This window comes from Procambarus clarkii, chromosome 55 (genome assembly GCF_040958095.1).
Source record: "Procambarus clarkii isolate CNS0578487 chromosome 55, FALCON_Pclarkii_2.0, whole genome shotgun sequence".
NCBI classification, from domain to species: domain Eukaryota; kingdom Metazoa; phylum Arthropoda; class Malacostraca; order Decapoda; family Cambaridae; genus Procambarus; species Procambarus clarkii.
Genome location: NC_091204.1, coordinates 19,459,830 through 19,486,090, shown reverse-complemented (window position 1 = coordinate 19,486,090; position 26,261 = coordinate 19,459,830). Strand labels below are relative to the sequence as shown.

General features: G+C 49.2%; 1 protein-coding gene across 7 annotated transcripts in view; it reads left to right on the top strand.

Moving 5' to 3' along the window:
- Nipped-A (Transcription-associated protein Nipped-A) overlaps positions 1-26,261 on the top strand; it is a 331,196-nt gene that overhangs the window by 131,486 nt on the left and 173,449 nt on the right. For 6 of the 7 annotated variants that reach the window (XM_045738328.2, XM_045738341.2, XM_045738372.2 and 3 more), the window contains exons 14-16: positions 8,259-8,455; positions 17,484-17,600; positions 23,414-23,566. In XM_045738328.2, coding sequence (XP_045594284.1) covers positions 8,259-8,455; positions 17,484-17,600; positions 23,414-23,566 — 467 coding nt within the window. The remainder of the gene's footprint in view (positions 1-8,258; positions 8,456-17,483; positions 17,601-23,413; positions 23,567-26,261) is intronic. The other variant, XM_045738364.2, reaches the window with a different exon arrangement.

Below are 26,261 nucleotides of genomic sequence, written 5' to 3'. Positions count from 1 at the left end.
CTTCGCCTCTCGTTCTTCTCCCTGGCTGCGGTATATGCCCCTTCGCGCCGGGGGTGTCCTGGTTCCCAGTTGTGGGGAGGACACCGCGGTTTTCCCTGCGTCATGGGTGTGGACCGCCTCCTTCGCCTCTCCCTGCTCTCCTGCGGGTCCGGCAGGGTCCGGCTCTGGCGTCTTCACCTGGTGGTGCTCCCAGGTTCTTCTGGGCACGGTTGAGTCGTGTCAAGTTCGTGCCACAATTCGCCAGGTGAGTTTCTGCGGTCTGGCGTCTTTTGGCCGGGCGCTGGATGCGGTGTTTATATACCTGTCTTTATTTAGGTATATTTTTGTACGACTGAGACTGTTCGCACACCAGTGACTGTCCCTTTTTTCAACCCTTCCTGTCCCCCTCATGTGCATGTCCAACCCATGCTGGAGTCATTCAGGGGACCCTCCTTTTTAATGTTGTGAGGTGTGGGGGTTGCAGGGTTGGTTCTGTACTCACCTGGTAAGGTTACTGGCTGTGCTTGCAGGTTTTGAGCTCTGTCTCTTGGGTCCCGCCTATCTGGTAGAACTTGCGGGATAGTACCAGTGGAGTGCGGTGGTGCTATTGGCACATTTGGGGAACACTGTATTACCATCAGAGGTCTGTGCTTGTTACACGACCTACTTGCGAGCATAAGCCTTCTTGCTGGTTCGTCCGTGGACTTCCAGGGCGCACTAGCCTGTTTTCGTATGGCAGTTCCGGCCCGTCCTGGTTGTGGGGGTATGTGGGCCGGTGGACTGCTCCTAGCAGCTGCCTGGTGGGCCACCCTCTGGCCGGGCTTCAGGTGTAAAAGAGCTCCCAGTACCTCATCCAGCGGGTATCGAGTGGGGTTTCTCCGCTGTCGGTCGCCTGTTGCAGGTTTCTGGGCCTGCAGGGTTTTGTCGTGTCTCCGTTGGTCCTGTCTGGGGTCTGCCTGCTCCGTTCTCTGCCTTTGCAGAAGGGAGTTGCTGTTTACATGTTGCATGTTGCAGTGGTGCCTGTTGCTGCTGCTGCACGTGTGCATTGGTACCGTGTTTGACGGTGGCGTGTCCTTGTTCCTGTGTCCGGTTCTGGAGTGGCACTTTGCTGCCGTTTTGTGCCTGGGGATTGCGTGGGGGTTTTTCTGTCCCTGCCTGATTGTCCACCCCTGGTTGTTCTCCTGGGGTTTTTGTCCTTCTGCTCTTTCTTCCTGCCTCCTCTGCAGCAGGGATGTTCTGCGTGTGTTCTTAGGCGTTGGTCAGCCTGTGTCCTGTGATGTGCTTCTTTGTCTCGGTCTATTGCAGTTGTTCGTACCCCTTGGTTTGGGTACTGTTCTGGCGGCGACCCTTCTGCCTTCTTTGGTTTCCTAGCTTGCCCTGCCTTTTTTTTTTTTTTTTTTTTTTTTTTTTGGGGGGGGGGGTCTTGCGATGTCTCGCGTCGGACCCGTCGTTTCTGAACTCCTGGCGGGCTTGCATGCTTTGGGGAGTTTTTCTGTTCGGCAGACGTTCCATCTCCTTGTGCCGCCTGGGTTTCGGTGGTCGCGCCCGAGATCTTCCCGCGGCTCCGCCTTTTTCCTGGGCTCGGAGGGGCCTTGTCGGGGCTGCATATGTTCTGCCTCGCGGTCTCGCCTCCGGTTGGTGGTCGGGTGGCTTCGTGGTAGGTATCCCACCTGCGTGCTTCTCTTGGCGGCAGTATGGGGTATTTTGGCGGTCCTTCCTTTTCCTGTCCCTTCTTAGGTGGTTACTCATGTTAGCTTGGTTTACTCTTGGCTTGGTTTTCTGGTGGGGGTTGGGGGCCGTCGTCTTGCCACATACTGTTGCCTCTTTTCGTGCGGCGCGGGCGGAGCCGCTTCAGCTTGCTTTCGGTCTTGGTGTTGCTTCTGCACCGTTAGTCAGCTGTCTTGTGCGTCGTTTCACCTCCGGCCTGTTCGTGCGCCGCTTGCACCATCCTGGTCTCTGGTCAGCGTGCTCTGTCTTCTCCTCGGTTGGTAGTGCCCCTTCGGTTCCGGTGTGTTTTTTCGTCGGCTCTTTCCTTTGGGCCTTTGTCTCTGGGGGTCGAGTCGCTGAGTTTTCTTGCTCCTTCGGGTTTAGCGTTTTGGTTGTTTGGTGGCAGCAGTCTCCATCTTTTCTGGTGCGGGGTGGGGCTACTGCATTCTGGAGGGGTCCAGGGTTTGTTGGTGCTTCGTTGGTCGGGCCGGGGGTGTGTCGTTTGTGTTCAGTGGCGGCCCTCCGCTGTTGTTTGCATGCCACGGCGTTTGGGTCCGGAGCGCGTTTTGCGTTGCTCCGGTTCTGTTTTTCCCAGTTCGCGGGTGATAGTGTCCCGGGTGGTCAGCCGTGTTCTTGCGGCTAAGCTGCCTGTGTTCTTCCCTCATGCCTGTGGCGTTCGTGGCTTCGCTGCTCTTGCCGCCGTCTGGGCGACGTGGCCTTGCGGTCTTTCGGGCATGGATTTTTGGTGTTCGTGCAGGGGCCTTGCTGCTCGTGGTTCTCGTGTTGTTCTCGAGATTTCCGGGGCTGTGGCGCCTTGGGTTGGCGTTTGCTGCCGGTTGTCTCGCCTCCTTGGGGGGTGCGTGGTGTCCGCCTCCCGGTTCTGTCCCTTTGACCTTCCTCTGTGGGTAGTTAGCTCCGGGGAGCCGACGGGGCTCCCCCCAGAAAACCAGCGTTGAATGTAATGAAACGCCATTTTCTGGGTGAGACCCGGAGGCTCCCCGGCAACCCTCCCTCCCTCCGGTCGGCGTTTTTCGCGTGTTTTGACATCTAGCCTCAGAACTGATGGGTGGATAGCCGGCGTGGGAGGTCTGGGGCTCCCCCTTCCCCCTCCCGGGGAGGGGGGAGCTGCGCAGACAGCGGCGCGGTGACGTATGACGTCATACTAGTTTCCTTGTTTTCTGTTGAAGAGTTCTATCCACTAGTTCGGCTTTAGGTAGCAATTTTCACCAGAATAGGGGTTTGTTTTGGAATGCTTATCTTTCTGGATGCTTGACCCGGTCGATGGCAGACATAGAATGCTTCCAACTACACGGGGGTTTCTATAGGCCATTGCTCCCCTCGCCTCTCTGAGGGGGCCAGGTTCTGGCTCGTGGTCCCCGGTAGGCCCTAGAACTCCATACACATGACTGATGCCAAAGTCTGACATTAGCATATCAGCCGGTAAAGCTCCAGGGAGCCTCCGGGTCTCACCCAGAAAATGGCGTTTCATTACATTCAACGCTGGTTTTCTGCCCGTTTCCTGTTCCTCTGGGAACATTTGAGTGTTGATTTTACACCGGGTTTCCCTTTTTATCTATTTTGGGTCTCGGCCCTTGGGTTTGAGCTCAGTGTTCCTGGCTGTTATGTTTGCTCCCACACCTTGTCCCTCGGTTTTCGGTCTGTTCTGACTGTTTCCCTGGGGGTTCTGTCTGGGGGCTGTGCTTTGCCTCTCTGTGGTGTTCCTCCGCCGGCAAATGTAGTGGTTTGGGCTCCCCCTGGTTCGATTCCAAGTTCCTTTGGGTTCTTTGGTTTAGTTCCGGACGTTTCTTCCTTTTGGGCCTCCTTTGTGGGTTCAGGGGGCTTTGTTTCCTCGTGTGACCCGGTTCTGCCTTCTGGAGTTCCGGGGTCTTCCTGGCTTGCAGACTGATCTTTTTGGGTCTTGGCACATGTTGTGGTCATGCTGGGACTTTGAGGTTTTGTTGTCGAGGTGGGCCTTTTGATGCAGTTTTGTGCCTTCTTTGCCTGGCCGGCGTGGTGCTCTCTGCCCACTGGTCGGTGGCTTGTACTTTTCTTTTAAAGTGTATGTGTGTGTGTGTACGCATGTACATGTGTACGCTGTGTGTATGTGCACATGTGTATACACACACGTGTGTGTTACATACCTTGTGTGTATGTTTATATGTATATGTATGTGTATATACGTAATGTGTATGTGTACTTTTTCTTTCAGAAGGGGCTCTGTTCCCTTCTCTGTTGATGGGGAGCTTTGGAAGCAACTTGCTCCGTGGACTCTCGCATGGTCCTGCTGTTGGTGGGCACTTTTGGTTGTCTTCCAGCCTCTGGTGGTGTCGGTGGATGGCTTCTCCCCCTGTGGGGGTGGGGGTTCAGAGCTGGCGGGATGGGCTTCTTCCCCTGCGCTTCGCCATGTCATCTTAGTGGGTGCGTTGGACGTGGTCGATCCACCCCATCCCTCTGGGGTTCCCGTCTGCTCTTTGCAGTCATGGGCCTTTTGCATCTGCGGTTCTTCTGGACTTCTTCAATCTGCGCCCTGGATTCTATGCCCTCCTTGGAGGACTGTTGTCTCCTGTCCGGCTTCTGTTGGGGCCGGGTGCCTGGATGGTGGCCCTGGACCTCCAGGTCAATTCTTGGCACGTTCCTCTCCAGTTTTCTGGAACTGGCACAGTTGGTGGTGGCTTGCTGCTTTTGTTGCCTTCCCTATTTTGTAATTGGCACTTGGTGTTTTTTTGAATCTTTACCGGATCTTGGTGCCCTGTCTGAGTCTGCTTGAGATTTAGTGTCTGGCCTACCTCGACGACTGGCTGGTGTGGACTCCCAGTCGGTCCGCTTGTCTGCTCGCCAGGGGTGTGGTTCTTTCCAGATCGCTGGGTTTGGTTTCCTGGTGATCTGGAGGCCATTCCATCTGTTTCCGTCCCGGGTTCAGACCTGGGCCTTGTTTAGGGCTATTGGGCCACTCCTTGTCTTTCCCTCCAGAAGTTTTACTGCGGCTGTGGTCCCGCCTTCGGCTGTTCATGAGGGGGTCCCGGGTTGCTCAACGGTTGCTTGAGCGGTTGTGCGGGAGTCTGAACTTCGACGTGCTGGTCTGCCCGCGGGGTCGGGTTGGGCTTTGTTGTGTGTTTGGTTCCTTCGGTGACTCCCCTTCCGCCTCTTGCAATCATTGAGTTCGATCCTCCGGGGATCTTGTGTTGGTGCTGCATCACCAGCTTCCTCTTTGGGGTTTTCGGGGTTCCGTGCCTTGGCACCTCCCCGAGCCTTCGCTTGATGTGTTCACGGACGGGTCATCTCTCGGCTGGGGCTTTATGACCAGTGCTCACCAGGACGGCCGGGGATGGTGGAGTCTGTCCGTCCGTCGGGCTCACAGCATGGTTCGGGAGTTCGTGGCTGTCTGGTTTGCGCTTCGGAGGGTTTGGGTCACTCGGTACTCTACAATTCGGCTCCGTTCAGACTGTTCTCTGGCGATTCTTGCCAGAACCACAGGGTTTCTCTTAGGTGTTGACGTTTGGGGTTAGTTCCTTAGAGTGGCTCGTTTGCTGGATTCTCGGGGTTTGGCCAACCATGAGGTTCATGTCCGGGGTGTGTCCTGCGTCCTGGCGGACAGCTGTCTCGGTTCATTCCTCTGTTCGCGGATTGGCCAGTCGTCGCCGACTCGGTTTGTTGGCTCTGTCGGACGTATGGACTCCTGGCCATGGACGTCTTCGAGTCGGCGTGGTCTAGGCGCTGCCCATTCTATGTGGCGCCCTTACCCACCTGCAAAGCGTTCACGGTGGATGCTTTTCGGTAGGACTGGTCGAGGTGGTGGTACCTGTTCCTCTTCTCCCGGGTCCAGCTGTTGCTTCGGGTTGTGGCTCGGTTGCAGCCCATCCCACGAGAGCAGTCCTTATGGTTCCGTGGTGGCCGGCCCAGCTTTATTTTCAGACGCTGCTTGATAGGTGCCCAAACCCGGAGCATTTTCCCGCGGCTCCGCCTCTTTCGGCAGGTCGGATCGGTCCTGTACATGACTGGTTCGGCTTTCTCTTCGGCTCTTCGCGTCTGGTATTTTGACGTGGGTATCACCATCTCTGTGGTGTTCAGGTGGCTTTGTTGATGGTGTCCCACCTGCGAGCTTCGTCTTGGCGACAGTATAACGTTCCTGGTGTTTCTATGCACTTTTTCTTGCTCTTCGTAGGTTGTTGTCTCTTACGCATTGAGTTGTCTTGTCCTTTCTTGGGTTTTCAGGACTACAGTTTTTTTATGTTTTTACTGTCGCCTCGTTTTGTGCGGCGCTGGCGGAGCCGCTCCAGCTTGCGTTCAGGGTGAACGTCACATCTGCTTCGTTTCGTACGCTTTCTCGTGTTTTGTGTTCGGGGTGGACGTCACATCTGCCCCGTTTCGTACGCTTTCTCATGTTTTGTTTCACCTTCGGCCTGCTCATGCGTCGCCTGAGCTGTCCTGGTCCTTGATCAGGGTGCCTTCTTATCTTCTCTTCAGTTTGTCGTAGCCCCTTCGGTTCAGGTTTCTGCTCTTTGGTACTGGTGGTAGATTTGTACGTGTGCAGCCTTTCTCCGTCCTGGCGACGGTCGAGACGTCTGCTTTCTGGAGAGGTTCTTGGGTTATTGATGCTTGATTGGTTTGGCCAGGGGTGCGTCCTGTGTTGTCCGGTTGCACTTTTTGCCGTTACCTGCGTACCGTGTCTGGGGATGCGCTGTGGTTGATCCGGTTCCCCTCGTTCCCTGTTTTCAGGGCTCAGGTCTCCCAGATTGTCCGCAGTTTTTTTTCAGTCTTCCAGCCTGTGCTCTGTCTTTGCGCCTGTGCTGTTTTGACGTTTGCAGCTTTTGCTGCTGTGTTGGTGATGTCTAGGGCTCATTTCGGGCGCAGGGATTTGAGGGTCGCACAGGTTCTTGGCCACCCATTCTTTATGAGCGTCTGCTCCTGTTCGTTCTTGTTGCCTTGGGTCGCAGGTTGCAGCCTGTTGTCTCATGCTTCGCGTTGCAGAGTTTGTGGCGGCCGCCTCCCGTGTTTGCTGTTTCTTTTCCTTCTCTTTGGGTATGAAGCTCTAGGGAGCCATAGGGGCTCCTCACAGAAAACCAACGTTGAATATAATGAAACGCCATTTTCTGGGTGAGCCCCAGAGGCTCCCTGGCAACCCTCCCTCCCACCGGTCGGAGTTTTTTTCGCGTTGGTTGAAGCTTAGCTTCCGAACTGAAGCTTGGCAGCCGGCGCGGTAGGTCCGGGGCTTCCCCTTCCCCCTCTTGGGGCGGGGAGGGCTATGCGGACAATCGGCGTGGCAGTAAAGTGTGATGTTTGCTTGTTTCCTTGTGATTGTAGGGAGTTTCTACCTCTCTTCGTTTTTTTGTTTTAGTTTTTTACCATGTGGGGTTTGTTTTTTTATGCCTACCTTTCTGGGTGCCTAACCCCGGTCGATGGCAGATAAGGAAAACTCCAACCACAAAGGGGTTTTCCAGGGCCATTGCTCCCTGAAACCTCTCTGAAGGGGCCAGGTTCTGGCGCTGGTCCCTGGTAGGTCTGAACTCCTTAGCTAATGTTCCGGTCTAATATAACATACATTAGCCCGATAAGCTCCAAGGAGCCTCCGGGGCTCACCCAGAAAATGGCGTTTCATTACATTCAACGCTGGTTTTTTGCGTGTTTTTGACATCCAGCCTAAGTAATGTTGGTTGTATCGCCAGCACAAGGGTCTAGGGCTTGCTCTTCCCCCTCCCAGGGATGTGGGAGCTGTGCAGACGGCGGCGCTGCACGTGGTGATGTCAAGCTCGTTTGCTCGTTTTTCTTTGGGAGTTCTGTCCACAAGTTTGAATTTCTTTAGTAGTTTCAACCAGAATAAGGGTTTGTTTTGGGATGCTTACCTTTCTGGGTGCCTAACGCGATCGATGGCAGACATAGAATGGGGTCCCTGGTAGGCACGAACTCCTTGCACATTGACTGATGCAAGAAAGTTGTACATATCCACATCAGCCTGTATAGCTCCCGGGAGCTTCCAGGACTCGGGCAGAAAATGGAGTTTCATTACATTCAACTCGAGTTTTTTTCAGTACTCCTCATACTCCATTGTAAACTATTATTGATAGGAAAAACTAATATTGGGTTTAAGCAATTTTAAATTGTGGATATGGCTGGCAGCATTCTGGATCAAGTACGCTCTAAGGATTAAAGCTTTTTGGATGAATGTGTCTTTCACTTCATCTGCTCCTGGTTCATTCCATTTAACATGGTTACTCTACATAAATACTTTTGTTCACCTCTGACTCATTTGTTTATATTTTCCATCTGTGGCCCCTTGTTGTGTGGAAAAGTGGATCCCTGTCCGCCTCATCTCTAGCTCTCGTTATCTTGTTCATTTGCAATCATATCTCAGGTCATTCTCATTTTCTAGTGCTGTTAAATTAAGTTCCTCTCCTTATAACTTTGTATCTTGATTAATGATTGATGAGTAATATCTGATTGTTGTTTAATTAGTGTAATGCATAATTAGTTAATTGAAATTTTTTGCAGTATTTGTGTATTGCAGTTTGTTTGGCTTCTCATCCCTGTTTACATTTACTTGAGGTGCATCTACTGTACTATGTTTTATTTTTCAGGTACCCCAGTACAGAATAGTTCGCAGCATGTGCTACTTCCTGGAGTCACAGCTGTAATAAGCTGGGCTGATGCAGCAGAAAGAGCCAACTTCTCAGTCTTTGCTAGCATTAAAGAAGAAGCCAGCGACCTTGACACAGCTCTTGAGTCTACTGTAGACAAGGAGGTAAAAACACACACAATCAGCTTACCATTGGAGGTTTGTTATGTTGCTTGGTTATCATGTTGCTGTTATGTGTGTTGCTTGGTTATCATGTTGCTGGTGTGTAAGTTGCTTGGTTATCATGTTGCTGTTATGTGTGTTGCTTGGTTATCATGTTGCTGGTGTGTAAGTTGCTTGGTTATCATGTTGCTGTTATGTGTGTTGCTTGGTTATCATGTTGCTGGTGTGTAAGTTGCTTGGTTATCATGTTGCTGGTATGTATGTTGCTTGGTTATCATGTTGCTTGGTTATCCTGTTGCTGATATACCTTGCGATGATTTCGGGGCTTAGCGTCCCCTCAGCCCGGTCCTTGATCAGGCCTCCTCGTTGGTGGACTGGTCAACCAGGCTGTTGGACGCAGCTGCTCGCAGCCTGACATATGAATCATAGCCTGGTTAATCAGGTATTCTTTGGATGTGTTTATCAATTTCTCTCTTGAACACTGCATAGATTGGCCAGTTATGCCCTTATGTGTAATGGAAGTGTGTTGAACAGTCTCAGGCCTCTGATGTTGATAGAGTTCTCTCTCAGAGTACCTATTGCACCTCTGCTTTTCAATGGGGGTACTCTGCACATTCTGCCATGCCTTCTGGTCTCATGTGCTGTTATTTCTGTGTGCAGGTTTGGGACCAGCCCCTCTTAATATTTTCCTTGTGTAAATTATTATGTATCTCTCCCGCCTGCGCTCAAGAGAAAACAGATTTAGGCATTTTAGTCGGTTCCAATAGTTTAGATGTTGTTTCGACTTTGAGTTGAGATGTGAGCACCGACCGCCTCCCAGGTAAGTCCCTCTGTTTTTGTCTTTGGTGAAGTAGCTCTGGGGAGCCGAAGAGGCTCCCCCAGAAAACCAGCATTGAATGTAATGAAACGCCATTTTCTGGGTGAGTCCTGGAGGCTCTCTGGCAACCCTCCCTCCCTCCCTCCCTCTCTCCCTCCGTTCGGTGGTTTTTGTGTGTTTTTGACATCCAGCCTCTGGAATGGTGGTTGGATCACCGGCATGGGGGTCTGGGGCTTACAGCGCTGCTCGTGTGATGTCATGCTTGTTTGCTCGTTTTCATTTGGGGAGTTCTGTCCACTAGTTGGTCTATTTTAGTCGTTTTAACCAGAATAGGGGTTTGTTTTGAGGTGGTTACCTTCTGGGTGCCTGTCCCGATCGATGATAGATATAGAATGCTCCAAATCCCATGTGAATTTCTAAAGGCCATTGCTCCTCGTGCCTCTCTGAGGGGGCCAGGTTCTGGCCGTGGTCCCCGGCAGGTCTAGAACTCCATTCACACTGACTGGTGCCAAAGTTTAGGGATATACATATCAGCCTGGATAGCTCCGGGGAGCCTCCGGGACTCGCAAAGAAAATGGCATTTCATTACATTTGTAACGAAAATCTGTAAGAGAGCAGTGACAATTCTGTCTGGTGTTGTGCTTATCGCACAGTAATAAAAAAAAGTGAAACAAAGAAAAAACTGCTTGTGTCCTCTGCGGTGCGAGAGCTGCGAGTAAAAGCAAAGATAATAAAAACTTCTAACATTTAATATAACAAAAAAGACTTTAATAACTCAAAAAATAATAAGTAATAATTAATGAAAAACAAGACCCCCAAACACTTAGCTTTTACACAAGATCAAAAAGAAATATAAATACAGGTGAGTTTTTACATTAATCAAAAATGGGTGCAAATGACTATACAAAATTTGTAAGCATCTACTGTCTCCTGGGGAGGCGAGAGTAGATGTTACAGCTGAGAGCATGAAGTGTATTGTGGTGATTGGACGCCGGCGAGCTGTATGTATATGGGTGAATGTCTTCAGAGATGGCGCGAATCTTGTAGGTAACCATCGGCTGGCAGTTAAACAAGCAGTTAGCGAGTGGCGTCTGGGCTCCTGCCCAGACAGCAGGTGTCCAGGTGTCTCGGGTACTATAAGGGGGAGAGAGGAGGGGGTCTGTCTAGACACCCAATACGTTTGAGCACGAATTGCTGTTGTCGTCGTTGTTGAAGCATGCTGATACCCTGGTGAATAGGCAGTAGAGGGAACAGGCAGGATCTACTGCCTAAGCAGGAGATTACCATAACACATTCAACACTGTGTTCTTTTTAAATGGCATCTGTTTACATGAGCACAGAGGAAGCTGATGTGAACTTCGTTTAGCTGCGGGACATTTAAATCGTGTGTGGTACCCTCAGTCGCCTATGTATGATGTGCGCAATTCTGTGACAGTTACTCCCAACGCCTATGCAAGTATAGTGCAGCCTAAGGGTTAATGCATGCTTGTTCGCTCCTGTGCTTCCTCGGGATGTTGCCCACATGCAGCTACACGTGCAGGTTCCCTCCCTTTCGGCGTCTTTGGTTGCTGAGGACTTGCTCGCCCATGGGCATTTGGCTTCAGTCTTGCGTTTCTTTTTCCTTCTTGAGCTGTCCTTGGACTGGCTTGAGAATGATGTGGAGGCGTTGAGTGCTGGGCCTTCATCTGGGGCGCTAGCTACGGTGGCTAGGGCATCAGCCGCAGTGCTGAAGCTGTTTGCACCAATCTTGAGGAGGCAGTGTCTCTGTTCTTTGCTTCTCGCCTCACGTGCCAGGAGGCTATGCTCGCTCTTTGGAATTCGCTTGGGCCCTGGCTCTTCGGTTTTTGTCGCCATATTGTCTGTTCCAATTTATGGAGACTGTTGTCAAGCAGTTTCTGCATAACAATATCTCCTTTGTTATGTCCATTCATCCACTTGTACACCTCTTATCATGTCACCTATAATTCTTTGACTTTCTAGAGAATGTAATTTGAGCTCTGTCAGTCTTAATTCATATGATACGTTTCTAATTTGCGGAATTAACTTGTCATCCTACGCTGGATGCATTCTTGTTAATTTATATCCTTTCTATAGTATGGCGACCAAAGCTAAACTGCATAATCTAAATGGGGCCTAACCAGAGCAAGATATAGCTAAAGAACAATACCAGGTGTCTTATTACTAATACAGTGGTACCTCGCATAACGATTGCCCCAAAAGACGAATATTTTGGGTAACGAACGGCCCGATCGGCGTCAAATCATCCCGTATGACGAACGCTGGTTTAAGTAACGTCAACACCACATGGTGGGGTCGCGCTGCTTCTTGCACATTCTTAGACGCCTCCGACGATGCACATAAATTATGTTGTTCTTGTTTAAAGATGCTAATGATGCTCGGATATAAAAGGGTGACTACTGAGATGTTGCAAAGCATTGAAGTTTTTGTAGGAAAAAAGAAATGAAATGTCTGATATACAACAAATGTCAAAAAAGTTCGTTTGGTGTTCGGCAGGTAGGCTGCTCCATTATAACAATCTTTCTTTGTTTCAAATGTGTTCCATTTGTTTTTTATTTGTCATTTATGTCTCAATAATGGAGAAGTCTACCTTACATACACTGAATAAACCATTATGACATTTTCCTTTCTTCAAATGTGTTCAATATTTATTTTTCATTTGTCTTATAGCAAAAGGTTCGTTTGGTGGTCGGCAGGTAGGCTGCTCCATGTTTCTTACATACAAAAAACGTAAATAATAAAAAAAAATGAAGAATTTTGAAAACCAGTACAAATGTCAAAAAGGTTCGTTCGGTGGTCTACAGGTCGGCTGCTCCATGTTTCTTAAAAAAAAAAAAAAAAAAAAAAAAACTGTTGAAACAATTTGAAAAATGGACAAATGTCATAAAGGTTCGTTCAGTGTTTGTCGGGTAGGCTGCTCCATTATTGAGACGTAAGTGACAAATACAAAACAAATGGAACACATTTGAAACAAAGAAAGATTGTCATAATGGATCAGCCTACCCAACAAACAGTGAACGAACCTTTTGCTATAACGAATATGAAAGACAAGGGCTGCTGGCTGGGTTAGTAGTGCGTGAGCAACCATTTGTGGCACACGTGCCTCTGGCTCTCAAACACCTGTCCCACACGGTGTTGAAAGACTGCTCAGTCGGTGCAATTCAGACCCTATTGTTTGAAGAACATAAGGGTCATAACATTGGTGAAGCTAGGCGCAATAAGGGCTTAACACAACAGTCGGATGCCAGTGATACAGCACCTATGAGGATGATACAGCGAGCGTATCCAGGTGTAGCTCTGAGCCCCACCCTTGCCATCTCTAATGTATATAGATGATACATAGATGAATCGTTTTCTGCGTTCAGTGATGATGCATCTGATACAAGTAGCATAGATGAACAGTGTTAGCGGCTTCCATGGTAGTGGTGTTCATTGATATTTTCAAGAATACCTGAATCTTTTCCTGACTGATGGACACTCTTTGAGGCTAGCTGAATCTCTTTCTGACTGATGGACACTCTTTGAGGCTAGCTGAATCTCTTCCTGTGTGGGACCTTACAAAGTGATCTTTTCAAGACTACCTTACAAATTGAGCTTTTCCTATAATCGTTTTAATACTACTTTATGCTTTACAAGCTTGGCTACATACCACCTACAAGTACTAAAGCCAAGGGTGCACACGAGTGCGTTATTTGCAAGCACACAGAACGATGAAACAGGAAACAAAAATCTATCTGTAGCTGGTGCAAGGAGAGCAAAGTCGCGCTGTGTACCATGGACTACTTTGTTGACTATTATGCACCTCCAAAGTACTGAGTGTGTAATACAGTGTGTTACTGTGTAAATAGTATGTGAAACTGTACATATTGTAATATTAGTGAATTTTTACCATGTAATATTGTGACAATAAACATTTATTGTGGACACATTACTGACACATGTATCACAGTTTCATGGAAAATTATGAACATTCTACTGTATTCATATTGTAAAGGTCACAAATATGCATCATATACGATAAAAGAAACAAATAAAACCGCATTGGAAATGCATAGAAAAAATATTTGAAAATATATTTGTGGCAACACGCGGTGCTTGAATGGCCTGCGCGACCGTGTCTGGGAGCTTCACACATGGGCGACCAGCCCCTGATGACGTCACAGCGCACCTTGTCCACGCCCTCACAGCCAAAGTAAGTGGAATTTGGTAATTATTTTTACATAGACATGTTCAGGGACGGTAATTTATCATTTTACAAAGAAAAATTATATTTTGGGGAACATTTGATGTCATGCACACTAGGGAAATTTCACAATAAACACAGTGCATCACACTGGTTACATGGGGGACACTCGTTTTGTATGACGTCCGTTTCACATGACGAACATGGAACGGATTAAATTCGTTATGCGAGGTACCACTGTATTTCGATAAATAAATCCCAGTGTCCAATTTGCCTTATTACAGATATTTATGCATTGATTTTTTTGGTTTTAAATTTTTACTAATCATAACTTCCAGATCCCTTTTGCAATCTGACTTTGCAATCTCAACACCATCTAGCTCGTATCTTGTAACTCTATCATCGTTAATATGTGCTATATTAGTTTCGGGTCATCAGTCACGGGAGTTCTGTGCCCTTACAGAGACCACGAGCCAGTACCTGGTCCTCTCAGAGAGACGCAGGGAGTAATGGTCATATGAGCACTCTATATTTAGAGTTTGTCATTCCTGCCATCGACCATCCTACCATCGTGGAGGAAGAGCTTGGACACAGGGGAGATACCAGATGCACTGAAAGCAGCAGACATTGCCCCTCTGCACAAGGGTGGTAGCAAAGCATTGGCAAAGAATTATAGACCAGTTGCACTAATGTCCCATATAATAAAAGTATTTGAGAGAGTGATCAGGATTCAGGTCACTAGATTCATGGAAACCAATGACCTCCACAATCCAGGCCAACATGGATTTAGAGCAGGAAGATCATGCCTCTCACAGCTACTTGACCATTATGACAAAATCACTGAGGCATTAGAAGAAAAACAGAATGCAGATGATGTATACACAGACTTTGCAAAAGCATTCGACAAATGTGACCATGGAGTGATTGCACACAAAATGAGGTCAGTGGGTCTAACTGGTAAAGTAGGATGCTGGATACTCAATTTCCTGTTGAACAGAACACAAAGAGTAACAGTCAATCAAGTAAAATCGAGTCCGAGTGCAGTTAAAAGCTCTGTACCTCAAGGTATAGTCCTTGCACCACTGCTGTTCCTTATTCTCATATCAGATATAGACAAAAATACAAGTCACAGCTTCATGTCATCTTTTGCAGATGATACAAAAATCAACATGAAAATTACCTCTGCTGAAGATATTGAAAAACCACAAACAGACATTAACAAAGTTTTCGATTGGGCAGCAGAAAATAACATATATTTAATGGTGATAAATTCCAGGTACTCAGATACTGCAAAAATGAGGATCTGAAACATAATACAGGGTACGAAACACAATCGAATCTGCCCATAGTAGGAAAACAGCATGTCAAGGATTTGGGAACAATGATGTCCGACGACCTAATCTGTATGGAGCATAACAAAGCAAGTATTGCGTCAGCCAGAAAAATGATAGGATGGATTTCGAGAACCTTCAAGTCCAGAGATCCCATCACAATGGTTGTACTCTTCAAATCACTTGTGTTGTCCCGTCTTGAGTACTGCTCAGTACTCACTTCCCCCTTCAGAGCAGGAGAGATTGCTGAAATAGAGGAAATACAGAGAACATATATGGCACGCATAGACGAGATAAAGCACCTAAAGTATTGGGATCGTCTCAAAGCTCTCCAAATGTACTCACTAGAAAGGACGCGAGAAAGATACCAAATAGTATACACATGGAAAATACTGGAGGGACAGGTCCCAAATCTACACTGTAAAATAACAACGTAGTGGAGTGAACAATATGGAAGAAAATGCAGAATAGAACCAGTGAAGAGCAGAGGTGCCATAGGCACAATCAGAGAACACTGTATAAACATCAGAAGTCCACAGTTGTTCAACATCCTACCAGCGAGCATCAGAAATATTGCCAGAACAACCGTGGACATCTTCAAGAGAAAACTAGATTGTTTTCATCAAGGAGTGCCGGATCAACCGGGCTGTGATGGTATGTGGGCCTGCGGGCCGCTCCAAGCAACAGCCTGGTGGACCAAACCCTCACAAGTCAAGCCTGGGCTTGGGCCAGGCTAGGGGAGTAAAAGAACTCCCAGAACCCCATCAAGCAGGGCCGGGAAGGGCACCCAGAAATATACGCGAAACAATACAAACCTTCACCTCGTAAAAATTGCAACCTATATCCGAACAGAGCCAAAGAACTCCTCCCCCCCCCCCCCCCCCCCCAAAAAAAAAAATAACCAGCAAATCGTAATCCAACTAGCATGCCCACTTGTTAACCCATTCCCCTCTCCCAAAAGGGGGGCATGGGAGACCGCTCAGGCGTGCCGATGGCTCACCCTTTCAGCTCTTGATTGATGTGCCTGGTGGTCAGACGTCACCTCTGGCCTCGCTTTCCTGTGCTGGATTTTGCCCTGTAAGGCTGTACCAGCAGCGTGTGGTGTGGTGGCCAGGTGTTCTTGGCACTCGGGGGCTGCATGTGCCTACGGTGATCTTCCCTTGGTGCTCTGTAAGAACTTTCCTTGGGTTTTAGGCTTATCTTTCCTGAGGCATTCGAGTCTCATTTCCGTTTGAGGGCTTCAGTGCTTGGCACTGTTCTCACTCTTGGGGTATGTCAGGGGCCTTGGGTTTTCCGTCTTGGCCCGGATAGGGAGTTGGTTTTGCTGGGTGGTGCGCACTGTGGCTGGCGCAGCTTTTACTAGTGGCGGTCAACAATTCTCTATGGTGGCCAGTTGTTTTGTGTGTGTTGTTTCTGTTTTTTTTTTTTTTTCAATTTTAACGAGTTCGCATGGGTTTGGTGGAGGAGGTCTATCTAGTTTCCCATTAGGCCTGCCTAGCTTCTCATTAGGCCTGCCTAGGTTGTGTTAGAAGTCCGACTGGCTCACGGAGGATGTGGGGGCGCTTGGGGCTGTTCCTGGATCTGGCGCCTTGGCTTTGGTAGCTTGCTCGTCGGCTGCCTTGCCGAAGCTTTTTGCGCCGATCTTGCGGGATGTTTTATGCTTCCCGGCTCGCGTGTCGGCAGATGGTGCTTCCCTCCTCTGTGGAATCCGCTTGCGCCTTGGCTCTTAGGATGTCTTCCCCTTTTTGTCCTCTCTAGTTTGAGGCTGCCGCCATTGAGCAGTATATTCAGGCTGCTTCGGCTTCTTGCCGTCTTATGTCGTACTTGCTGATTCTCCGGGGTTCCTGTGGTGGACCTTCCCGGAAGGGTCGTGCCAAGGCTTGGGGTTCCTCTTGTCGTGGTAGGCCACTGGTGTCAGGTTTCGGGTTCGGTTCCTCCTACGGACCCGACTCGTCTGGTCGGCGCGGTGTTCGCTCTGTGCGAGGTTCTGGGTCTCATAAGGGGCGCCGGCCCTTTTGCGGTTCGCCCCATTGACAGGGCGATGGGGCGGAGGCTTGTGCTGTTCACTCACACCTGGTCCCACGATTTGTGGGCGTTTCCGGTTTTTTCGCACAGCCTCCGGTGGCGTTGGGTGGGCCTGGGTGGGCCCCTCCCCCCTAGGGGGATTCAGGGCTGGCAGGGCAGGCTTCTTTCCCTGCGGGGGAGTTCGGGGTTTGTTTTGGGACGCCTACCTTTCTGAGGTGCCTAACCCGGTCGATGACAGACATAGAATGCTTCCAATCACACAGGGTTTCTATAGGCCATTGCTCTCCTTGCCTCTCTAGAGGGTGGCCAGGTTCTGGCTCGTGGTCCCCAGTAGGCCCATAGAACTCCATACACACATGGCTATGTGTATGGAGACACATGACTGATGCCACAGTCTGACATTAGCATATCAGCCTAGTAATAGTAAGCTCTGGGGACCCTCCGGGGCTCACCCAGAAAATGGCGTTTCATTACATTCAATGTTTTTTTTTTTTTTTATTATTATTATATCCATGCACGAGGGAATATGTACAGAATATTGGCCTGAGGGTTAAGTTTTCATTTAAAAAATGAAGATTATTTAAAAAAAAAAAATACATAGGAGAATGAATTTGAAATGGGTTTTAATGTTTCCTGGAACTACCTGTGTTGTGGATTTTGGTTCATGGATATTTGTATCTTCTTTTACAGGATGAGATTGACATTGAACTCTCTTCAGTACCAGCAGACGGCTCCCAGTCCATTGATGGCAGTGTTAAACTTCAAGTAAATCCTAAGGCGAACTTACACCTACTACTGTCCAGACAGGTCAGTCGAGTTGATTCATTGAGTTAGGAAAAGTTTTTGAGAATGACTTACTGTGTTATACTGACCACAGTATGTATTGCATGTTAGTAATAACTCAGAGATCCATTTTGGAATGGGATTATGAGCTATATTTGTCTTTTACATTTGTATTAACCTTCATGCTGTGCAGCTTTTATTGTGACATTCTGGTGGTGAGCAGAAATTGAAGTGTTCCCCAAAAATCTTTTCATTGTAAATTGTTAAAATCCCTTCCCTGAACATGTACATGTAAACAAGTATATATAAAACTACTTACTTTGGCTGTGGTGACGTAGAGATGTTGCAATGTGATGTCATCAAGACGTGTTCAGGAAGTGCAGGAAGCTCCCAGAGGCGGTCGCGCGGGTGATTCAAGACTCTGGAGTTACCACGAATATATTTTTACTTAATTTTTTACTGCTTTCTAGTTATTTTCTGTGGGAGTCCCGTCTGGTCTCTGGAGGTATCTGACTGATATTAGCTATATTAGTCTGGGGCTTCAGACTAATGGCGGGGCGTGGAGGACGGCTCTGCCCCAAAGCCTAGATTTGAGGCTTCTGGGGCTGGGGGGCGGGCAGTCGGCTTGGGGCGCTTGGACCCTGTTCAATCCTAGCCTTGGTGCCCTCGGGGTGAGATTTATTGTTGAAACGTTCGGGAAACGTCCCTGTAGTAATGGAGACCCTGACAGCTGAGTGGAGAGCGCTCAGGATTTGTAGTCCTGAGGTTCCGGGTTTGATCCCCGGTAGAGGCGGAAACAAATGGGCAGAGTTTCTTTCACCTTGATGCCTCTGTTCACCTAGCAGTAAAAAGGTACTGTACCTGGTAGTTAGACAGCTACTACGGGCTGCTTTCAGCTACTACGGGCTGCTTTCTGGGGATGTGTAACAAAAAGGAGGCCTGGTCGAAGACTGGGCTGCGGGTTGGATAACAAGAACCTTTCACACTAGAGATGCTCTACCGATGATGATACTTTTCGAGATGTTAGTGCTTTCTAGAGTGGAGTACTGCTGCACAATGACAACCCCTTTTAAAGCTGGAGAAATTGCTTACCTGGAGAGCATGCAGAGATCCTTTACTGCTAAAATCCACTCAGAAAACATCTAAAACTACTGGAAAACATCTAAACTACTGGAACCAACTAAAGAGCCTAAATCTGTATTCTCTTGAGTGCAGGTGGGAGAGATACATAATAATTTACATGTGGAAAATAATAGAGGGGCTGGTCCCAAACCTGCACACAGAAATAACATCACATGAGACCAGATGGTATGGCAGGATGTGCAGAATACCCCAGTTGAAAAGCAGAGGTGCAAAAGGTAATCTGAGAGAGACCTCTATCAACATCAGAGGCCCGAGACTGTTCAACACACTTCCACTACACATAAGGGGCATAACTGGCCAACCCATCACAGCACCTCCAAAGGATACCTGACCAACCAGGCTGTGATTCATACATCAGGCTGCGAGCAGCTGCGTCCAGCAGCCTGGTTGACCAGTCCAGCAACGAGGAGGCCTGGTCGATCCTCTTCGGCTCTCCGGAGCTATACCGGGCTGATGTGTATATATTAGACCAGGGCAACAGTTAATCGAAGGAGTTCTAAGCCTATCGGGGACCAGAGCCAGAACCTGGCCCCCTCAAAAGAAGCACGAGGAGCAATGACCTAAAGACACCCTCGTGTAATTGGAAGCAGTCTTTGTCTGCCATCTAACAGGTCAGGCACTCAGAAAGATAGGAATTTCAAAACAAACTACTGCTGGTCAAAAATTGCAAACTGAAAGCGGAACTAGCAAACAGAACTCCCCAATCAAAAACACGGAAACAAATATGACGTCACCAGAACCGCCGCGCATCCGTCTGTGCAACCTCCCCCTCCCCGGGAGGGGGACGGGGAGTCCCAGACCTCCACGCCGGCAACTCTTTTCAATTCAGAAGCTGGATATCAAAAATGCGAAAAAACGCCGACTGGAGGGAGGGATGCTGGGGAGCCTCCGGGTCTCACCCAGAAAATGGCATTTCATTACATTCAACGCAAGTTTTCTGTGGAGAGCCCCTTTGGCTTCCCGTAGCTACCTGACCAGAGATAAGAAGAAAAGGGACTCACCTGGGAGGCGGTCATCACTCGCTCCTCAACTCAAAGTCGAGACAACAGGCTGCAACCTGCAACCCAAGGCTATACATGCTCGAGAAGGACTAAGAACATTAACAAGGTAACGTGCAGCCAGGACCCTGTTTGACCTCCAATAGCCCTGTGCCCAAAAGATAGGCCAGGAAATTACCAAAACAGCAGTCGAATGCCGAACTTACGAACAGCGTGGGCACAGGGAAAGACCGCAGGCTGGCTGGACCGAATAATCCTGCGGACAACCTTGGAGACCCACGCTCTGGAATAGGAAAGAAGGGAAACTGGGTCAACCCAAAGCGCGATCTCTGCCACAGAGGCCGTAACGCGCAAAAAAAGCAGCAGACTCATTCTTCGCCAGAAAAGGAGGAGATGGCTGCCAACGAAGAAAAGACCACCAGGACCGAAAAGAGCAGAAACCCCTGCACCGGAGGAGAGCAAGAAACTCTCCGACCCAACCCCCACAGGCTAATGCCAACAAGAAAAGAGCCGTAGAAACACAGTCCTGAACCGAGGGAGCCAGCACCTGAGGAGAAGGGAGAAGAGAGCACCCAATGCTACGACCAGGACAGCTCAGGCATCACATGAGCAGGCCGGAGGTGAAAACAACGCCCAAGAAAGCTTGCAGAACGGAGCAGAAGTGACATCCACCCCAAATGCAAGCTGCAGTGGCTCCACCAGCACTATCCAAAACGAGGCAACAGTATCTGGCATAAGAAGACGGTTCTGAAACAACCAAGAGAGAAAGGGCAAAACAACCCTGCCAGAAATCGAAGGCAATCTACGAAGAGACAAGTGCCGAATAGACCCCCCGGAAATTTCATACTGCCATCGAGACGAAATTTGCAGGTGGGACACCAACTAAGCCACCTGATACCCATACAAGTGGTGATAAACCCACATCAAAAAGACCACACGCGAGAAGCAGAGAAGATCAAACCCCCTACGTTCCGGAATGGCCAATCTGCTGAAGGAGGAGCCGCTGCTGGAAGACTCTCGGGTTTGGACATCGAGCAAGAAGCGCCTGAACCACGGCTGGACCGGCCACCAAAAAGCCAACAGGACTACATCCCTGGTAAGTCTCTCTTAAGCTAACCAGGAACCAGAGCAATAACCGAACCGGTGGGAAGAGGTACAGGTAACCCCAACTCGACTAGTCCAGCTGAAAAGCATCGACCCTGATGGCTTTGCAGTTTGGGAAGGGCACCACATATACAGGAAGATGTCTCGACCAAGTCGATGCGAAGAGGTCCACCTCTAGGTGCCCGTACGTCTGGCAAAGCCAACTGAACGAGTCTGTGTCGACCGTCCGTTCCATGGATAGAGGAATGAACTGAGACAGGCTATCCGCCAGGACGTTTGACACCCCTGAACGTGAACCGCCAGGAGAGCCAAACTCCGAGAACTCAGCTAACAAATCACCTGGAGCTACCAGCCCCAAAGAGCCAAGGACCAACCAACTTCATCCCTCAAGTGCATTTCTCGCTTGTTTCCAGTGCTGAAACGGGACTGTGCAGACCATCGGTTCATTCTGGACTTGTCCTGTCTGAACCGCTGGATTCCTTGCCCCCTCTTTACGAATGAACACTCTGTCCCTGGTCCAGCTGCTTTGGAGTCGGGGTGTTGGATGGCGTGTCTAGACCTTTGGGGCGCGTATTGGCATGTCCTGATTCATTTGGGGTTCAGGGACTGGTTAGGTTTTATGGTGGGGCGACGTGCTTACTGGTTTCATTGCCTTCCTTTTGGCTTGAAACTGGCACCTTGCTTTTTCACGCATCTTACCCGGGTCATGGTGACCCGTCTGCGTCTGCTAGGAGTTCGAGTTCTGCCCTACCTTGAAGACTGGTTGGTTTGGGTTCCCAGCGTGTCTGCTCGCCAGGGGTGTGGTTCTTTCCCAGCTCACCGGATTCGGGTTCCTGGTGAATTGGAGGAAGTCCCATCTGTGGTTCAGTCCCAGGTTCGGACGTGGCTGGGCCTCGTTTGGGACTCTCGGACCTCTTCAGTGTCTCTCCTTCCTGTAACGTTGCTGCGCGTGCAATCCTGCCTTCAACTGTTTCTGGGTGGGTCCAGGCTCACTTGGTGGTTGTTCAAGCAGTTGTGTGGGAGTCTAAACTTTGCCGTTCTAGTTTACCCACTGGGTCGGGTCTGGCTTCGGCGTCTGTTCTGGTTCCTTTTTGGGACGTCCCTTCCACCCTCTCACGAATCCTAGGCTCATTCCTGGTGGGCCTTGCATCGATTGCTGCATCGCCGGTTTCCTCTTCGTGTTTTTCGGGGTTCACTTCCTTGGTGCCTCCCTGAGCCCTGCACGATGTGTTCACGAATGCCTCGTCTCTCAGCTTGGGTTTTGTGACCAGTGCCTGCTAGGGGCAGTGGGCTCCATCCTTCCATCGGGCTTACAGCACAGTGTGGGAGTTTGAGGTGGTGTAGGTTTCACTGCGATGGATTCGGGACTCTACGATCAGGCTCCATTTGGACTGCTCGGTGGTTCATTGTCTGAACTGCAAGGGTTCTCTTCGGTCCTTGGCTCTTTGCAGCTGGTCACTTCGAATGACTCGTCTGCTGGATTCTCAAGAGTTTAGGTTTCCGTGAGGTTCACATCTGGGGAGTGTCCAACATCCTGGTGGACGGCCTATCATGGTTCATTCCCCTGTCCACGGAATGAACGGTCAATGCCGCCTCCCTCAGTTGGCTCTGCCGGATATACAGGCACCCAGAGGGGGGGACCTCTTCATTTGTGTGGTCTCGGCCTCTCTCGATTCATGTGGAGCCGTTGCTTTGGACACTTTTTGGCAGGACTGGTTGAGGTGGGGTTACCTGTACCTCTTTCCCCTAGTCCAGCGGTTACTTCGGATTCTGGCTCAGTTGGAGTCTTATTGCAAGAGACTCATCCTTGTCCTTGTGATTCCCCGTGGTGGCCGGCCCAGCCTTGGTTTCAGGCGCTGTTTGCTAGGTGTCCGAACCCGGGGAGTTTTCCGCAGGTTCTGACAGCTGAGTGGACAGCGCTTCGAATCCGCTGTCCTGAGGTACAGTATTGGGTTCGTTCTCCGGTGGAGGCAGAAACAAATGGGTAGAGTTTGTTTCACCCTGATACCCCTATTACCTAGCAGTAAATAGGCACTTATTTAAATAGGGAAATAGTAATAGGTAGAAGCCCGTAGCAGTTAGACAGCTGATACGGGGTGCTTCCTGGGGGTTGTGTAACAAAAAAGAAGCCTGTTCAAGGACCGGGGACGCTAAGCCCCGAAATCATCTCAAGATAATCTGACCTATCAACCGAGATGTTTCTGTGAGCGTAGTTCAGGGATTAAGGTTCTCTGGTTAGCTGATGGTTTTCTGTCATCACCCACTCATATATTATGAATTCTCTTCTAGTAATATTTCATCAGTTCCAACACTTGCAGGTGCTGTATGCGTGAAAACATCCAACATCAGCATTTGATTCCGATTTTGTTATTTAAATAAATCCAACTATAATGTTACCATGTAGAGAAACACCAAGAACATAGACATCATCTGTAAGAAGCCCACGCAGGCAAAACATCAGTGTGTTTCTGTACATTATTAGCACTTTGTACTCTCAACAGCCACGAATATCATTTATAATTGTAAACATTAAAAGGCTTTGATATTTTCACATTTTTTGTTGCTTGCATTACATGTAAGTTTGTATTCTAGGCAAAGTTCATGGAAGGCGTGAAGGAGGTATGCAACTCACAATTCCTGTCAGCAATGTCGGAACTGTGCCATATGGACACTAGTTTAGCAGAGTGGGTGTGGCTTCATTTCTTCCCAAGACTTTGGAAAATTCTTAGTGAGAAACAACAACAGGTTTGTAAATTACTGCACTTTGAGTATCTATTAATGAATTTAATATTGAATGTCTGATATCTATATATTAGTATAATTATATTATTTACACCACCTCTTCAATGGCACAGTAGTTATGACACACAGTAGTTATGATAGTCGAGAGGCAGAACCAAAAACCCAAAGCTCAACCTCTGCAAGCACAATTAGGTGAGTACACCTTCACTCTTTTGGTGGCAACATTCGTTTTCTGTTTGTGACTATTATCCTGGGGCTGTATATTAGCAATCCCATAATATTGTTGTGTGCATTACATTCCTTAATAATGTTGCCATCCATGTACAATATGTAATGCTTGAATGAACTATAAAGGGTGCAGCTGATTTGTTTCGTCAGAGATTTCATTGGATCTGTCAGACCCATGGAACCCCTTTCCCCAAAAAATATTTGCAGGGCCTATAGCTATATAAACTTTGGGTAAACAGGGAATCTCAGGTTTTCCATCTTGCCTGCATTGACAGGGTTTACCAACATAGCTGGCCCAACTGCCTGGGCCTGCTAGGCCTGCAGGGTGAATGAGCCCTACAAGCCCTGGAAAACCCTTGCATGCTCCGTTGTACTATAGATGCCTCTTTTTCAACCTGCTCTAGCTTTGTACAAATTTGAAGGTTGTTTGTTGCCTGTGCCAACGGGCGACATTCATACGTTCTGCCTTCACCATGCTGCTTGTTGGGTCGGTGACACCTGTGACCCCCGAGTCAAGTGGGACTTGTTCCCCCCATGTGCTACATCTCACCCATTCCTTGATGGATGTTCTGAGGTATCAAGCAGCAGTTACTTTGTATTACAGCTTTTCTTTTCTGTGGGGAGCCCCACAAAAAAGGGGCATGAAAAAGCTTGATTCAGGTTGTGGTGGCCCATCTTTGTCTGCTATGTCCTTGAGATTTCCCATCGTCTCCCTGAAGCTAACCGAACTGATATGAGCTAAATTAGTTTTTAGGTCATCAGTCACAGGGAGTTCCTATGCCTACCGGGAACTAGAGCTAGAACCTGGTCCCCTCAGAGAGGCGCAGGGAGCAATAGCACATGAGCACTTTACACTTATGTCATATTCCGCCATCGACTGGGGTGGGCATCCCGGGCACAAAACTCCCGAAGACACACAACAAATAAACAAACTGGCAGCCAGAGAGAATCGTCGGCTGCCACGTGTGCAATCTGCGCCAGCTACAGTGCGCCCCACCCAGCCAATAACACTTCCCCACCCAGGGCAAGACGGAGAGCCAAAGACTCCTGACATACCCGAAGGGCGAAGACAATGTCAAGCGACGAAATCCTCAAACTGGAGTGATTCCCAAATGCCCCGGGCAAGATAACCCTGACATGAAAGGGTAGTTCTTATGGAGCACCTAAAGAAGGTAACCCTAAGCACATGCTGCTCCTGTACACTAAGACAACTGGCCACCACACCATCGGCCAAAAAATGCTGTTTCATTACGTTCAACACTGGTTTTCTGTGGGGAGCCCCTACGGCTCCCTGGAGCTTATCGGGTTAATGTATGTTATATTAGAGAACCTGGCCCCTTCAGAGAGGTTTCAGGGAGCAATGGCCCTGCAAAACCCCCTTGTGGTTGGGGTTTTCCTTATGTGCCATCGACCGGGGTTAGGCACCCAGAAAGGTAGGCATAACAAAACAAACCCCACATGGTAAAAAACTAAAACAAAAAAACGAACAGAGCGGTAGAAACTCCCTACAATCCCAAGGAAACAAGCAAACATCACACTTTACTGCCGTTCCGATCGTCCATGCAGCCCTTCCCGCCCCGAGAGGGGGAGCTCCGGACCTACCGCGCCGGCTGCTTAGCTTCAGTTCGTAAGCTAAAGTCAACCGGGATAGACGCTTTTCTGGCCTCAGTTTCCTACGCGGCGTTTGCCTTGTGTGGCGTTCACTGACGTGTGTTGTGTTGTGCGGTGGCCAGGAGTACCTCAACTGTGCCGGGGCTGCATGCGCTTAGGGGCTTCCTTCCCTAAGCGCCCTGTGAGTACTGCCCCTGCGTGACAGGATTATCTTCCCTGGGGCGTTCGGGAACCATTCCCGTAGAGGTTCTTGCTGCTCTGCATTTGCCTCGCCCTTAGGGCCAGCAGGGGCTTGGGGCCCTTGTTTGGCCCTGGGTAAGGCAACCGGTTCCTGTTGCCTCTGAAGATGGTGTCCTTTTGCGGGGGGGGGGGGGGGGGTTCTTTTGTTTTTAATTTCATTTGCCTGGTGGGGGTCTGCCCAGTGTGGCTATAGTTCCACTGGTAGTGTTTGGCGGCCCTCTGCTAGGCCCCCGTGATTGTACACGTCGCAGGGGTTTTCAGTGCTATACTCAACACTCTTGTTATTTTTGGGTTTCTTAACCGGTTAGCAACACCTTGCCCGGGCTTCCCGTAGCAGTCAGCCTACAGGCCCTGGAAATCCCTGTCTGGGCTTGGTGGACCATTGAATGTGTCTTTCAGGTTCCAACCCGTCTTGTACAGGATTGGAACGAGTGCTGTGGTGAGCCTGCAGCGAGGAAATCAGCAAGGAGTGGCGGAGCGCAGGCCCCTCAGGCTGCTCAGAAAGTTAACACTTTCGCCCGGGCATGACGCAGCATTGCGTCATCCGTTTACTGGCGGTAATACCGGGGATGACGCAGCATTGCGTCATCCACTTTAAATAATCGCCAAAAATCAGGTT